The 17632-nt window shown below is 40.8% G+C and overlaps 1 protein-coding gene across 1 annotated transcript in view; it reads left to right on the plus strand.

The window, feature by feature from the left end:
* Positions 1–17632, plus strand: part of LOC139264238 (dnaJ homolog subfamily C member 13) — a 186094-nt gene that overhangs the window by 100847 nt on the left and 67615 nt on the right. The window contains exons 26-34 of the mRNA XM_070880388.1: positions 829–891; positions 1068–1169; positions 1252–1356; positions 2218–2420; positions 6653–6737; positions 6906–7060; positions 7179–7224; positions 12126–12280; positions 14193–14394. Coding sequence (XP_070736489.1) covers positions 829–891; positions 1068–1169; positions 1252–1356; positions 2218–2420; positions 6653–6737; positions 6906–7060; positions 7179–7224; positions 12126–12280; positions 14193–14394 — 1116 coding nt within the window. The remainder of the gene's footprint in view (positions 1–828; positions 892–1067; positions 1170–1251; positions 1357–2217; positions 2421–6652; positions 6738–6905; positions 7061–7178; positions 7225–12125; positions 12281–14192; positions 14395–17632) is intronic.

Here is a 17632-nt window from a genome sequence, read left to right on the forward strand (position 1 = left end):
TAATCAGGTGAATGAAATCTATGTTTTTCAAATGGAACCTTGCCAGTAAAATAGGGCAGTGTTTACCCTAAGATGGGCTCTAAGTTTCATTTGACACGACATCCTAAATATTGTTAGGTTAACAAAGAATAAGGAAGATCCCACCCACGAATTCTACATTGAAAGCGGTAATTGAAATTCTTAAGTGTTTGTTCATGTTTTGGGAGGGGAGCAAGTTAGATTGGCCACCAGTTGGTCCTAAACAATTTCTTTTGATGCAGCATCATTTAATTTTTTTAAGATTTGCTGAAGTTCATAGAGTGTACTCAATCTTGACTTTCCCAGTGGTTCTAGTAAGTGCGTTAATTACATTATTGCTAAGAAATGAGTGGAATTTAATATCAAGTTATTTGTAGTAACTATATTTGTGTAATGCACCATTTCCTAACTCTTCTCCTGAGCCTTTGTTACTGTTGTTGTCCTTGCAATAGGAGTATATAATTAACATAATCTATAATCAATCAATGGAATCTGCAATTAGTGAATTTAAGATACTAATCCAACCAATTATAGTTTAGACTCTGAGCATTTTCCTCTTGCATATTTACCTGAGGTGCTTGTTCTTTGTGAATAATGTGTATGATTTATGGTGTAATCTGCAGTAATTGGGACAGTCCCAATAATCTTCTAAATTAAGTGATTTTAACAAAACCAAGCCATTTTAAACATTAGGTGATATATCCAAAGTCATTGTTGGGATCTAATCCTTTAATTAGCATTTACTTCACAATGATGATCAAGACTTCAACCAAAGTAAATTACAGGTGACATTGACCTTGTGTTTTGCAGTGTACAGACAGACTGGAGAGAGACAGACTTATTCTTTTTCTAAACAAACTGATTCTTAACAAGGTGAGAAAGTATCAATTTCGAAAATGTTACTTGCCTCTTTTTTTTAAAAGCACATGGATATTGTTGTTTTTTGTGCATGTTACTAAAATACCTAATTGATGTGAAGTAGTAGAACTGAATAGTAACTGGAAACTAAATCATGAAAGTGAATACTGGGAAACTGCAATTTGTTACAGAAAAATGTTAAGGATGTCATGGATTCCACTGGAGTGAGAATCCTTGTGGATTTGCTTACACTAGCGCACCTTCATACAAGCAGAGCTACCGTTCCATTGCAGGTGAGTATGATTGGTTCACTTGCAGCATGCTTTGAGAACATCTGAAATATTTGAGAAATATTGAGTTAATGTTTAATTTCAGAGCAATGTTATTGAAGCAGCACCCGACATGAAGAGAGAAAGTGAAAAAGAATGGTACTTTGGAAATGCCGATAAGGAGAGACTTGGTCCTTACAGCTTTGAAGAGGTATGTTTTATTGGAATGATCTTTTGCTTATACTATGGCTAGACCTTACAGCAGCAATTCTCTAAACTTAACACCAATTTTATTGTAGTTTACTATAAGTTCCTTTGCCTCTTCTTCAAAGTGCAGTGAAGTACTGTATCTTTTTGGTTGCTCTGTGTTGATGTGCTAATTTTGAAAATAAGTAGATTCCTAGTCTAACCCCAATTGTGGCCAAAAGTACATGTCTCTTCTCGGCGCTAGCTGCAACAAAATTGAACTAGCTGAGAAATCAAGCTGTTTTGTCTTCAGTCTTTATAATAAATTGCCGTAGACATTTATTCAAAAGCAAAATGGATACATCTAAAGGAAGAAATGGAATTGGCCAATGAAGGTGACTTAAATTTCATTTTTACCCCTGTTGATTATTTTCTCCAAGTCTCTTTCCCTCCCTGACCCCCACCACATTTTGGGGGTTTGAGGCAAATTGCCAAAGCCTGGCCACCTAATCTGGAAATCCAGTGATGAGTCTCTTAATTACAACCAGTACCATGTGGCAATATTTAGCTCGACTTCCTGATACCAGCTTTAGTTTCAGTTGATTATTGACCTAAAGGACATGTCTGCCCAGGTGGGCCAACATCAAATATTGAGGGATCCAACATGAGAAATTCACAACACAAGGAATCCACAATAGAATCAGTTGGTGTGATCACCAAACAGTTCTTGTGAACACAATCTCCTCTCCTCCTCCCCTGAATTATTCCTACAACTGGATATGTCGAAGTATAGCTTATTTTTTAAAATCATGTAACCTACCTAAATTTAACTCTGCTCATCAATATTTACTGTCCACAGGTTAAAACTATATCTTTTCTGCCCTAGATGCAAGAGTTCTGGAAAACAAATGTATTAACGCCAAAGACCCGTTGCTGGGCACAGGGCATGGATGGCTGGCGGGCACTGCAGACCATTCCACAGCTGAAATGGTGCCTGTTAGCCAATGGACAGGCGGTGCTGAATGAGACTGACCTTGCTACTCTTATTCTTAACATGCTTATTACCATGTGTGAATATTACCCCAGCAGGTACCAAGGTGTCTTCCATTTGACACTTATTTTAAAGAATTTATTTATAAGGTCATGTGACTGGTTATCAAAATAATTTATCATAGACACAGGAGGAATGATATTGATTGTGTCAAATTGGGTGAGGGAAATGATAAACTGATTAAGAACGCAGGAGATTAAAGGAGTGGGAAAGTAAAATTCAGTGCAGAGAAATCTGAAATAGTACAAGAATAGTGGAGTGAATATACCCTAAATTATATTTTTGAGTGATGGCACAGAGATCTGGGATGTGATACATGGATATAGGTGTAGGTATAGGTCAAATAATCCATCAAGGCAAATTTATATTTTGGGTTTTATGCATACGGCATTAAATATAAAAGCAAGTTAGAAATTGTCAGTTAAGGCTATCTCTGGTCACTTTATTAATCAGGTTTGACTGTAAACCAATCTCGTGGGAATATTGTACTTAATCAGAGTTTAAGAAGGAATATAACACACACATTATACAGCAAAAACATACGACCGTGACAAGTAGCTGATACCGATCTCGATCAGACAAACGGCTGTGAGCAGTTCTCTGGCTTGCAGCCTCTTCCTCTCATCTAGAGCCTAGCTTCCTTCGGTAAAGTATGGGATTACTATCACAAGTGATTGACCAGCCTAACTCCTGGTTTTTCCCTCTACCCTTTGCCTTAGAGTATTATTTTGGGCTTAGAGTTACTTTTATTCTTGCTTTAGGGGTGGGCCTGGAAAGATATATTGGCGAGACCTTTTGGCCTATTGAGGTTCTCCTAAAAACTCAATACCCAATGGGGCCTCGAGTTCTTTGTCTACACTTGCTAATGAAGACCCACCCTGAAGGAGGGGTCTTTACAACCATTACGCATCTTTCTTCTAGTTTTGAAGGCCAATCCATCCATCTGGACACCCCCCTTATCTCGTCCGGCCCTGTTCCCTCATGGCTGTAGTTTCATCTCATCCTGCCTTGTCCTCCCGTTGCATTCTCAAACACAACCGTAGGCCGTTCAGAGGTCCTTTGTTAGAACAGTCTTACTCCAGCTGGTTGCCATGGAAACTCTTAACTCCCAAAATAACACATTCTGTGTCTTTTATACTAATTAACTTTTAATGTTAAGCAAGCTCCAAATTCTACCATAGCATTATAATTGATTGGTAATAATGAAAGAAACATTAGGTTGGGTCTTCATTGGCCAAATTAAAGACGAAGTCAACATGTTATGCATTCTCTAATCTAACTCATTAAAAAGAGTACAAATGCAAGTGTTCTGAGGAAAGTACAACTCTCATTCTCGGGTAAAATATAGCTTGTACATTAACCCTTCACTTGCCTTGAGCAGAAACATACAATCATTTAAACACACATTTTCAGGTAACCTTAATTTCTAACGAGCATTAAATATAAAAGCACGGATGTGGTGTTGAATTCATGCAACATATTTAAGTCACAGTTGGCATATTGAATGCTGGTCTCGGCACCCCATTTATAGGTGGGGTGTAAGAACTCTGAAAAAGGTACAGAAAAGAGCCACTATAATGGTAGCATATGTTGCAGCAATGCAGAAATGTTGAAACATTAGTGCTTTTCACACGAACAGAGAAGGTTAAGGGGAACCTAGTAGAGGTTTTCGTTTTTGAAGATGTTTGATCAACCTGTTGAAAATCTTTAACTAATCAGCAATAAGCGGTCATAGACTGAAGATCATCATCAGGAGAATAAAGGAAAGGCGGTTAACATCTTTTTTGGAGGTTTATTGGAATGTGGCTATTAAGGCAGGCACTATAACAGCACTTGAAAGAAAATTGGATACGTATTTGAAAAGGAACAATGTAAAGGGTCAATTGGAGTAGACTTCCTGTTTAAGGGTTGGTACAGTTGCGATGTGCTGAATGTCATTCTGGGCTTTAATGTCTATGGTCTCATTCTGACTGTCGAGGTACTGATGCAGAATTATAAAACACTAGATGTTGGATGAGATTGATTACTAAATTTTGTAGTGAGATTTGTCTTAAATGTTTGTGCAGTTTTGGCTTTGTTTCTTTGTGTTGGCACATCTGATTGTATCTATCTTGTCTTTTGTGTTGGTATCAGTGTCTTTCTATGATCTGTTTTTTGAGTTGCTTCGAGAATATAGGGTATATTGTGTTTAATCAGAGTTTAAGAGGGAATATAACGCGTTCGTTATAGTTTGCATGGCAACTGGCTGGAGAAAGACTGTTCTAACAAAAGACCTCTCTTTTAATAGCCCACGGTTGTGTTTGGGAATGCAACATGAATGGACAAGACAGGATGAGATGAGACTATAGCTGAGGGAACGGGGTCGGATGAGATTATGGGGGTGGGTGGGTGGGGTCCAGATGGATGGATTGGCATTCAAAACTATAAACGAGGATGTGTATTGGTTGTAAAGACCCCTCCTTCAGGGTTGGTCTTCATCAGCAAGTGTAGACCAAGAACCCATTGGGTATAGAGCTGTGAATTCTATGATTTGCTTCATGTGCTAAAGTGGCATGCTATCTCCTGTCTGAGTATAGTTAATGTCATACTGGTGTTTCTGAATACTTTTTGTGACCTGTTTGTTGGAAGTATCTGAGCAATGTGTTTTAATAGTGTTTTATTATTCTGACCTGTTGGCTTGAAAATTGTTTTAAGTATCCCTGGCTCCTAGGTGTCTCCTTTTTATCTGTGTGGTGTCATTCTGTATTACCTCTAAAAGGTGGGCAATGTTTCATTTTGTGTGCCTGTATGGTTTGATGTGCATTCTATTGGCATGTAAGATGGGATGCCCTGATGTCTGTAAAATAGATCTCGCTTTTGAATGGCAACTGACATGTCTGTGTGGTGTCTTCACTATTTATTCATTGGGTTGAACTCAGGTTCGTCCAATATCTGAATGGAAACTCCATGCAGTGTGGAGAGCGGTTATATTTTGAGGACAGATAGGAAGGTGTGAAGGAGGCACAATAATTAAATTTTACATGGTGGCATTCGAATGCTAGAGAGGCCTTTGATTAGGTAAAAAGCAAAGCAGGCACTAGCAATAGTCATCATAGGCAGTCCCTCGGAATCGAGGAAGACTTGCTTCTACTCAACGAGTTCTTTGGTGGCTGTACAATTCAATACGAGAACCACCGTCTCTGTCACAGGTGGGGCAGATAGTCGTTGAGGGAAGGGGTGGGTGGGACTGGTTTGCCGCACGCTCTTTCCGCTGCCTGCGCTTGATTTCTGCACGCTCTCTGCGATGAGACTCTGAGCTTGCCGCCCTCCCGGATGCACTTCCTCCACTTGGGGCGATCTTTGGCCAGGGACTCCCAGGTGTCAGTAGGGATGTCGCATTTTATCAGGGAGGCTTTGAGAGTGTCCTTGCAACGTTTCCGTTGCCCACCTTTGGCTCGTTTGCTGTGAGGGAGTTCCGAATAGAGCGCTTGCTTTGGGAGTCTCGTGTCTGGCATGCGAACAATGTGGCCTGCCCAGCGGAGCTGATCAAGTGTGGTCAGTGCTTCAATGCTGGGGATGTTGGCCTGGGCGAGGACGCTAACGTTGGTACGTCTGTATCCCAGGGGATTTGTAGGATCTTGCGGAGACATCACTGGTGGTATTTCTCCAGCGACTTGAGGTGTCTGCTGTACATGGCCCATATTTCTGAGCCATACAGGAGGGTGGGTATTACTGCAGCCTTGTAGACCATGAGCTTGGTGACAGTTTTGAGGCCCTGGTCTTTAAACCCACTTTTCCTCAGGCGGCCGAAGGCTGCACTGGAGGCGGTGTTGGATCTCGTCAATGCCTGCTCTTGTTGATGCTAGCAATAGAGCGATCTGGCAGCAGGTGGAATTGGAAAGGGTGGAGTGGGGTCGAGCAATGAGGGCGGAAAGATTAAACGCCAAAATAAAACTATATATTAGCAATAAATAACTTCAGCTTTGTAGCTAGTGAGGTGGCAGTCGGGTTGGCAACTGGCACCACCAGTGGTGGGAAAGTGAATAGCAGGTGAATTATTAAAAGTAATATGCAGGCATCAACTTGGTGTTAGCACTGTTAGAAAATGTTACCAAGTCGTGAGTACAGAAGATCGACATGACAAAGGAAAACTAAAGAATTTTAATACTAGTAGATGTCTTTGAAAGCAGTGTACTTTTCAATTTTTTCTAAGTAACAATTCTAGACTTTTGTATGTCTTTGATAACCCTGTTTTATGCTCCAGAATTGTGAACTTTTTTCCATATTCCAGGGATCAGGATAATGCAATCATCAGACCCCTACCCAGAATCAAGCGGCTGCTTACAGACAATACATGCCTCTCTCATATTGTTCAGGTACACAGGACTTTTTAAATCCAATCCATGTGACATTTTGTATCTTTTTGTTCTAATATGGAATTGACCCAAGATGAACAATATGGCAGTAAATTTAATTTTTCTGTTAAATTGAGATATTTTGATCAAAGAATGTTGCACTTTAAATCATTAAATCTTTTTTTTTAGCTGTTGGTAACGTTTGATCCCATTCTGGTTGAGAAGGTTGCCAACTTGTTGTACCATGTGATGCAGGACAATCCACAGTTACCTCGCCTTTATCTCACTGGTGTGTTTTTCTTTATAATGATGTACACGGGTTCCAATGTACTTCCTATTGCAAGGTGAGAGCATCAACACACATTCCTAATGGAGAAAAGATCTTTGTTTACACAAACATTTTGGTCAGGTTTGCATTGGGCAAAACTCGATCAAATTTATGAAACTGTTCTTTTCCTCTAGGTTTTTGAAATATACTCACCTGAAACAGGCATTCAGATCGGAAGAGGTCAGTATAAAATAAATTGTAAACAATGATCCAGAAGCTGAAATCTCAAAATTAAAGCACATGGTATTGGGGGTAATGTAATGACGTGGATAGAGAACTGGTTGGCAGACAGGAAGCAGAGAGTCAGGATAAATGGGTCCTTTTCAGAATGGCAAGCAGTGACTAGTGGGTTGCTGCAGGGCTCAGTGCTGAGACCCCAGCTATTTATAATATACATTAATTTGGATGAGGGAATTGAGTGTAATATCTCCAAGTTTGCAGATGACACTAAGCTGGGTGGCGGTGTGAGCTGTGAGGAGGACGCTAAAAGGCTGCTGGGTGACTTGGACAGGTTAGATGAGTAGGCAAACGCATGGCAGATGCAGTATAATGTCGATAAATGTGAGGTTATCCACTTTGGTGGCAAAAACTCGAAGGCAGAGTATTATCTGAATGGTGGCAGATTAGGAAAAGGGGAGATGCAGCAAGACCTGGGTGTCATGGTACATCAGTCATTGAAAGTTGGCATGTAGGTAGAGCAGGTGGTGAAGAAGGCAAATGGTATGTTGGCCTTCATAGCTAGGGGATTTGATATAGGAGCAGGCAGGTCTTACTGCAGTTGTACAGAGCCTTAGTGAGGCCTCACCTGGAATATTGTGTTCAGTTTTGGTCTCCTAATCTGAGGAAGGACATCCTTGCTATTGAGGAAGTGCGGTGAAGGTTCACCAGACTGATGCACCGGGATGGTGGGACTGACCTATGAGGAGAGATTGGATCGACTGGGCCTGTATTCACTGGAGTTTAGAAGGATGAGAGGGGAACTCATGGAAACATAAAATTCTGACGGGACTGGACAGGTTAGATGCGGGAAGAATGTTCCTGATGTTGGAAGTCCAGAACCAGGGGACACAATCTAAGGATAAGGGCTAAGTCATTTAGGACTGATGAGGAAAAACTTCTTCACTCCGAGTTGTTAACCTGTGAAATTCCCTACTGCAGAGTTTTGTTGATGCCAGTTCATTGGATATATTCAACAGGGAGTTAGATATGGCCCTTACGGCTAAAGGGATCAAGGGTATGGATAGAAAGCAGGAAAGGAGTACTGAGGTGAAGGATCAGCCATGATATTGAATTGTGGTGCAGGCTCGAAAGGCCGAATGGCCTACTCCTGCATCTATTTTCTATGTTTCTATGTTTGTTCAGCTCGAGTTTCAAGTCAACCTGCAAGCTTTCGCCACTGTTTTAAATAAGTGACCAAATAACATCTATTTGGTCCGCACACCCTTTTGCTTCTGATCAATCATTGGAATGTCTGCAGTGCCTGGTGTACCCAACCCTCTTGCCAAATCTGTCCCTATTTAGTATCCATGTTCCAAGATGTCCCGAGGGGAAATAATGATCTTGGGTGCTGAGCTTCCCTCATTTGCTTGCCGTTGTGTCTCAGAATAATCATGTCCCAATGGTATTATTGAGTAATGTATGTGGTCTTTCCTTTTTAAGATCGATGCAACAACAGTAAAAACAAGTATTTCTTCAATTGGCAACTTAAATATAAAGCTTGGTCTTCTCCAGACTATCACTATTTGAAAATCATAATGCTTTTAGCTAGATATCTATTGGTGGAAATCCATGCCAGGCACTTTTTTGCCAACATGAATAAAACCATAAAGGCTAATTTAATCTGGTTAACCACATCACCATCTCAAATAGCCATTCTAAAGCTGCATTTGTGTTACCAGTTTCTACTTCACACCAAAGCTAAATTTATATAGTGTAAATCCATAGATAAAGCCCAACCTGATTGAGGTGAGACTCCCTTGTCCAAGAAGTCGCGTACTTTGCTTCAGTGTTGGGTTAGACCCTGACAGATTTAGACCATGTTTGCATTATAACCAGCATCTGTGCAAAGGGGTTCCACTTTACACCAGTGCTGTAATTGCAGTGCAAATATAGCCTCAATCCCTGTGGATTTGAATCTAAAATGCAGAGCAAGGCCACTATAATGCTGCAAGCCAAATCGAGGTTTAACTTTCAAGCTTTCCATTTTTTAGAAGGGGGAAATTCTATTCCTGTTTTCCAGTTCCAGGCTCTTCCTGCATGTTATGTAACCTGCATTCATCTGGATCAGAGTACAAATACACATTGAAAGTAGCAACATGGGTTAACAAGGATATTTTATTTTTAAAAAGCAAACCAAGCACTAAGGTTTATTTCTAGAGGGATTGAATTGAAAAGTAGAGAAGTTATGCTAAACTTGTATTGAACCTTGGTTTAGACCACACTTGGAGTACTGTGTACAATTCTGGTCACCATATTATAAAAAGGATAGAGGCTTTGGGGGAGGGGGGGGGGAAGGTGCAAAGAAGATTTACGAGGATGATACCAGAAATGCGAGGGTACACCCATCGGGATAGGATGAACAGGGTGGGTCTCTTTTCCCTAATAGAGGTCTTCAAAGTTCTGAGGTTTTGAGTGTTTGTGGGGAAGAGCAAAACTCGAGTCCATCAATATAAGATAGTCACCAAGAAATCCAGTAGGGAATTCAGAAGGAACTTCTTTACTCAGGATAGTGAGAATGTGGAACTCATTACCACAGGGAGTGGTTGAAGCGGATAGTATAGATGCATTTAAGGGAAGGCGCTCGATAAGCATACGAGGGAGAAGGGAATGAAGGGTTATGCTGATGAACAAAGATGTGAGGAGGCTCGAGTGGAGCATGGACTGGTTAGGCTGAATATCTTGTGCAGTCTGAGTCAGAAGGTTGTGGGTTCAAGTCCCACTCCAGAGACTTGAGTGCACAACTAGGCTGACACTCCAGTGCAGTACTGAAGGAGTTCTGCACGGTCAGAGGTGCCGTCTTTCAGATGAGACGTTAAACTATGCTATGGCACTATTTCAAAGAAGAGCAGCGGAGTTATCCTGTGTCCTGGCCAATATTTATCCCTCAACAGATTATCTGTTCATCACATTGTGCACAGCAAGCTCCCACAAACAGCAGAGAGGCTACCGCATTTCCTATATTGGAACACTGACTACATTTCAAAGTATTTAATTGGCAGTAAAGTGCTTTAGGACATCGGGTGATCATGAAAGGCACTAGAAATGAGTTTTTTTTTTAAATTGTGTTCTTTTTAGCATTTTATAATCTCATTTTTTCACATCTCTTGATGCTCAGGTGCCAGCAGCTACCTCTTACCCCTCCTCCAATTGGCCATTCTTCATATGTCAGCCCCGTTGATGGGTGTTAGCAGGTTTATAAATAGTTGAGTGCATTGTAGCTGAATCTGATTCTGCCCTCACCTGATTTTCGCCTGTACATTATCCAGTATAGATCTCTGGATCATGAAGATCAGGAGCCTTGGCATTTTTCTCTTTTCCTCCGCCCCCCCCCCCCCCGGGAGTCTGGCTATATTTTACCAATTGCGCCCTTATTGCTTCCCTGGCTGAGACCTGCTAACTCTCTACAGACCAGGGATCAAACCCGAGTTCCCACACTGTGGCCCAATACCACAGCATGTTACATTTACCTCCTAAACCTTTGGGGGAAATTGTCTTCTGTATTTAAAGTAGAGTAATTTCTCCCTAGTGTGTTCTCTAATGAAAACCAGTTTTTCTGTGAGCTTTTCATAATTTGGTGCCCCAAATGTCATCGCTTTTGTTGCTCTTTTCTAAATCTTGTACAGTGCATGAAGCCTTTTTTTTAAGCTAGATTTCCCACAACTCCACACACTATTCCAAATTTCTCACCAGTGATCTTTATAATAAAATTGTCATACAAATTATCTTTAAGGCTAAAATGAATTGCTTTGACTGACTTCCCTACAATTTCTTAGCCTTGTTGGTAACTACTTTACATTAAATTCTTGCAGCAATTGATAAGTTGTGTACACTTCACAAATTTCTTCTGAGACTACATGACTATACACTTAAGTACATGTGATTAATGTGGAGAATTGTTTGCAAACTTTCTGCCACCTCCAGGTAAATTTGAGAACCTCCTTGTCACTTGACTGCATAACTTGGTTATCAGCAAATCTAATACTGTAATAAAATAAGCAGTTTAATCTGAATGGTGTCAACAGGGAATCCAAAAACTATCCCTGAGGCATTCACCAGTTAATGTGCCACCCATATAAACAGTGTCCATGCTTCAGATTAATAAGCCAGTTTAAAATTGTTAATTTGCCATGAGTTCTTTGACTCCAACCAATTTGGTCGTCATCTCAAACAAAAACTTGTAATTTTGCTTAGCATGTTGAATGTTCAAATATATTTGCATAGTCAAACCAAGTCTCATGCCCTCTGCTTCTTGGATGAAGATTGAAAGCACTGGTATATTTTCGCCACTATTGACATTACGCTAGTTGATCTGTGATTCCTGGGTTTGTAACTTCTTGTTCAGTTGAAGGCGTTTAAATATGCTGCTGAATCTTGCTGGAGTGTGTTCTGTCTGAGTTTTCAGCATTCCTGTAATCAATTTCATCCCCTTCTATCTTCAGAGGCTTCATCCAGTTTTTTAAATCTTCCTTTTTCCTTCTGGTTGACATGTGCAGAACTTGTACTGTGTACTTACTGTTTTGGTCAAGGTCATGAGTTCCTCATATGGGCCTTGGGCATTTGACTATCCTTTCTTGTGGTTAGTATTTTCTTGGTCTAATGCAGTCAAGAATATTAGTGTTCCTTCTCGTGTATTGGTTAAATGTCTGAATTTGGCAAGTTGGAAAAGATACAAACATGGTACTGGTCATGGTGGTAACCAAGTGGACCCATTCATCATGGCGATTACATTTTCCAGCAGTATTTGTAAGTTGGTTTATTAATCATGTTTTAGCATTTCACACTGCTCAAAGTGTAAACCAGGTTATCAGCATTGGGGGAAAAGGCAAATGCAACATTCCTTTTTTTATTTCCATTTTATGCAGGCAAAAGGACAAGATTTGGTACAACGGAGTGTCTTAGGACATATTCTTCCTGAAGCAATGGTCTGTTACCTGGAAAATTATGAGCCAGAAAAATTTTCGGAGATTTTCCTAGGTGAATTTGACACTCCAGAAGCAATTTGGAGCAATGAAATGAGGTAGTGGCTTAACTTTCCTGGGGGTTCTACACTGTTGGTGAATACACATGTTCCTAATCAGCCCCATTATAAATATGTTGAACTTGTAAATGTTGCAGATTTTAATCGTAGAAAATGAATTCTAGGAACTAGTACTTGGGACGGCTGAGCATATTTCCAGGCAATTTACAAATAAGGATAGTCTGATATCAATTTGTGTCGGATGCAGTCATATTAACACGCAAGCACCACGCGTCCACAATAACTTGCATCCGGTCAGAGTTGGATGGAGCCATAGACAGAGGTTCATCTGTAGTGTCCAAAGTGTAAGCTGCACACTTGCACCAGATGCCTTCACTCTTTATACCCTGTAGTGATCCATCTATGTCACCTGGTGTCTTCTGGCCTGCTTCTGGTGGAAAGCTGGCAAAAGTCAGCTGGCACCTTTAATCTGTAATTTTACAAGGACGGATTTCTTGCTACTGAGAAGCATTCACTTACTTCAGTAATTTTCTTATCTCTATACTAACTTGCTGACAATTATTTCTTATAGTTTTAATGTTTTTGCACATCCCATGTAATAAACTAATCTATGACCCTTGCATGTGCAGGAGATTCATTCTGAACATCTTGCTGAACCCTACATACATGCAGTCGCACCCGTCAGCCCAGAAGCAAGCGCGATCGGTCAGAAATTGCAAACAGACTATTACGCACTCTAGCTTAAACCTATATTGTGGTTAATGACAAACGCAGCCCTGTTTTACTGTTAAACTGCTATACAAATTCAAATTATTGCTCTTCCTCCTTACCTCATTGAAGCTTTCAGTTAACCAGCAACAGGAATGCCATTAGTGTTGCCTTGGCCACTTGTCTGAGTTACTAACTTAAGCCAATTCCATATTCCTACATGCATGTTATATCAGACATTTTATGTTAGTGTTAGCCATTTTATGTTAAAATCTCTCAAACCTATAACTTGCTTCCAAACAGATTATTTTCAAATTGTGAGAAAGTACTTGAAATGAGCACAGTTAAGGTAGAGGAATGCAATGCTGTTCGGGACACTCCTGACTACTTAGCAGTTTTAAAGTCACAAATTTGCTCCCTGCTCAGCATTTTATCTTGAAGAAGTACTAGGTGGTTTTATGAAAGAGGTAACAATTCAGGAATGATGCAAAATGAGCAGTAAACTCTAAAAGCAATAGAGGTTTGGGTAGTGCAATGTATTGACCTCTGGTATTTCACATCTGGGCCTTGAATTCAGATATAGCCCACACTGATCAGATGGGACTTGAGTGTCTGCTGATTTATAAGGGTTCAATGTGAAATCTTCTCGGGCAGTGTTTCCTAGTGACACCAATCTACAGTACAAAACTGCCTCTAATTTGGTACTAAATTTTTACAAAATTGGAAATCTGAAACCATGACTGCTGAAATGGGATTAATATCACACTGGTACAGTTGAGGTGCTATCTTCTAAGCTTGAGGCACAGCAGAGTAGAGGGAGTTTTACTGTGAAAGTAGCTATGCTACGTCTGACCTGAAAATGCTCGATGTTGCTTCTGGCTACTTAAAATGGGATGAGTCACATTACCCAGAACGAACATATCTCAAATTGAGCCCCAGATTCATAAAACTCTGAAAGTACGTTAAAAGCTCATGATATGTAAAACAAAAACCGAATACTGAGCAAGTCGGGCAGCAACTGTAATGGAAGGACACATCTTAACCTTTCAGGCATAAACTTCAACTTAGTTTTCCTTTCTTCGCCAATGCTGCCTGACCCAAGCGTTTTCAGCATTTTTGTTTTTGATTCCGATCTCCAGCATTTGCGGTTTTTGTTTCAACCTGATTTAACTGGGGAAGACAATGCCATGTATGAAAATTAAGATGTTTGAGGTGTAACCAGTCAAATTTTGTTTTTTTACAGGCGTCTAACGATTGAGAAGATTGCTGCCCATTTAGCAGACTTTACCCCACGCCTGCAAAGTAACACACGAGCACTGTACCAATATTGCCCTATCCCTGCCATCAGCTATCCCCAACTTGAGAATGAGCTTTTCTGTAGCATCTATTATCTTAAACATCTCTGTGATGCAACGCGTTTCCCTGACTGGCCTGTGAAAGATCCAGTAAGTTTTTTTTAGATATTAATAACTTGTATCATTTATTATGTAATAGCTCACAGGATCAATTTTCTTTATGCATGTTAAAGAAAGTGAGAGTCTTTGAATATATTTCTCCATTTCAAAAAAAAACTTTCACAAATGGGAAATATTTTCCAGCTATGTTGGACTTGATATAGTTGATCCTTTTGTTTTTCCATTCTTGGGATGGGCATCACTGGCAGGGCTGGAATTTATTGCTTATCCCTATTTGTCCTTGCGAATGTGGTAGTGAGCTGCCGCCTTTTGGCTCGGCAACAGTGAACGTACAGCAATGTGTTCAAGTCAGGTTGGTGTGTGACTTGATGGTGGTGGTCCCATGGACCTGGTGCCCTTGCCCTTCAAAGTGATGGAGCTTGTGGGTTTGGGAGGTGCTGAAATATGCTTGGCGAGTTACCGTAGTGCATCTTGTAGAGAGTACACACGGCAGCCATGGTACACCAGTTTGGAAGGATTGGGTGTTTAGGCTAATGGATGAAGTGCCGATCAAGCAGACTGATTTTTCCTGGATGACATCACACTCCTTTACATAAGAACATAAATAGGAGCAGGAGTAGGCCATACAACCCCTCGAGCCTGCTCCGCCATTCAATAAGATCATGGCTGATCTGATCATGGACTCAGCTCCACTTCTCCGCCCGCTCCCCATAACCCCTTATCCCCCTATTGTTTAAGAAACTGTCTATTTCTGCCTGAAGTTTATTCAATGTCCCAGCTTCCACAGTGAATTCCACAGATTTACAATCTTCTGAGAAGAAATTTCTCATCTGTTTTAAATGGGCGGCCTCATATTCTAAGATCATGCCCTCAAGTTCTAGTCACCCCCATCAGTGGAAACATTCTCTCTACATCCACCTTGTCAAGCCCCCCCATAATCTTACATGTTTCTATAGATCACCCCTCATTCTTCTGAATTCTAATGAGTAGAGGCCCAAACTACTCCACATTTCCTCATAAGTCAACCCCCCTCATCTCCAGAATCAACCTAGTGAGCCTTCTCTGAACTGCCTCCAAAGCAAGTATATCATTTTGCAAATACGGAAACCAAAACTGCATGCAGTATTCCAGGTGTGGCCTCACCAGTGCCCTGTATAACTGTAGCAAGACTTCCCTGCTTTTTTTTCCTCCATCCCCTTTGCAATAAAGGGCAAGATTCCATTGGCTTTCCTGACCACTTGCTGTACCTGCATATTATCCTTTTGTGTTTCATGCACAAGTACCCCCAGGTCCTGCTGTACTGCAGCACTTTGCAATCTTTCTCCATTTAAATAATAACTTGTGTTTGATTTTTTTTTCTGCCCAAGTGCATGACCTCTCACTTTCCAACATTATACTCCATCTGCCAAATTTAGTGTTGCAGCTGCACCCATCTAGACAGGTGGAGGGTATTCCATCATGCTCCTCATCTGTGCCTTGCAGGTGGCGACATGGCTTTGGGAAGTCAGGATGTGAGCCACTTGCCACAGAAGACATGGGCTCTGACCTGCTCTGGCATGGTACCCATGGCATTTATATGGCTGGTCCAGTTGAGCTGATCAATGGTGACCCTCCAGGATGTTGCTGGTGCGAGGCTCAGCAATGGTAATGTCATTGACGTTGAGGAAAGGTGATTAGGCGCCCTCTCTTGGAGATGATCATTGTCTGGTATTGTGAGTCGTGAATGTTACTTGCCATTTATCAGCCGAAACCTGGATGTTGTCCAGGTCTTGCTGTATGCGGACATAGACTGCTTCATGCAGTAATCCTATGGATTTTCATTCTGCAAACGTCCAAAATATTTTCAACTGAATAGTTTGATCAGGTGGGGCTTAGCAACTCAGAAGCTGAGTTCAAATCCCAGTATGGCACGTTGTGAAACTAAATCTGGTAATTTGTGGGGTAGCACCAGAAAAATAACCATGAAAAGCCCAAATGGTTCATTACTTCCCTTCAGGAAGGGGAAACTGCTATCCCTACCCAGTCTGGCCTCCATGTGACTGACTCCAGTCTCGTGACTATTGGTCAACTCTTCATATTCCCTGAAGTGGCCGAGCAAACTACTCTGACGCACAATCAATCATTACTTCAAGGCCCATTGCCATCTAAGTGCAGCTAGGGATTGGCAGGAAATGTACTCATGTCCCAAGAATTTTTTCAAAAATTCAAAAAGCTACAGTAGAGTTGTAATATGTTGAAAGTACCAAGGAAAGATTGTAATGTCAAATATTGGAAGAATCACAAGCTTATCAAAATGTATTGAATTATTGATGTCTGAACAAGCCTTGATAGATCAGCTGGCTTGAAATATCCAAACTTGCAAACTCTGGATTCATGATACCAAGAAACTAACAGGCAGTGTTTTGAATTTTAACAACTCCACCATTAATTAATTTATTTAAGCTGTGTACAATAAACGGCAACTTAATTATCTCAACCAATTTAAGCAGTGTATAACTGCGCACAGTAAGATTAAATGGGATAAAATATTTGCAAACTATTCCTGTATTAACAGTGAGGCTCAAATTGAAGTTATCTTTACCTCCAGCATTAATTCATTCTGTTGCTTGCACAGACAGTCTGGAGTGTGCTAAGACATGTTTGCACACGGTTACTAATGCTGAAGCACACCCTGGTCAGCTCTCTGAGTTGAGTTCATGCATGCTGTATTTTCCCTGCTCCGTTTCACCTTTGTTTAATATTAGAGGAGTTTCCTCCAAGCTCAGCACAGGTTTTCATTGTGTTTTGTACACCAACGTTTGCACTTGGAGCTCCATTCCTTGATTACATTCTCATCTGCAGGAGATGATTCCTCATTTTTGTTTCATTCCTGAACCATACTGGCAATAATGACTTCTGATCTCATTTGCTGCCTTTGTGCATGGCAACTAATATGCTTGGCCTGAAGGACAACGGTTGCCTCGTGTGTGTCTGCATGCAGTTACATTCAGACATGATGCTTGTAAATAACAATTTATTTTAACGCCTGGATTTGTCGTATTTGGGCGCAGGTATGCAATTCTGGTTGCTCAAACACCAAATGCTTTTCAGGTGCCCAAGACAATTATCTTTTAACCAGAGCAACACCTTGCTTTGAACATAAGTCGTTATCATCGGCAGTCCCTTGGAATCGAGGAAGACTTGCTTCTACTCTTAAAATGAGTTCTTAGGTGGCTGAACAGTCCAATACGAGAACCACAGTCCCTGTCTCAGGTGGGACAGAGTCGTT

This window comes from Pristiophorus japonicus, chromosome 5 (assembly GCF_044704955.1).
Source record: "Pristiophorus japonicus isolate sPriJap1 chromosome 5, sPriJap1.hap1, whole genome shotgun sequence".
Classification (NCBI taxonomy): Eukaryota; Metazoa; Chordata; class Chondrichthyes; family Pristiophoridae; genus Pristiophorus; species Pristiophorus japonicus.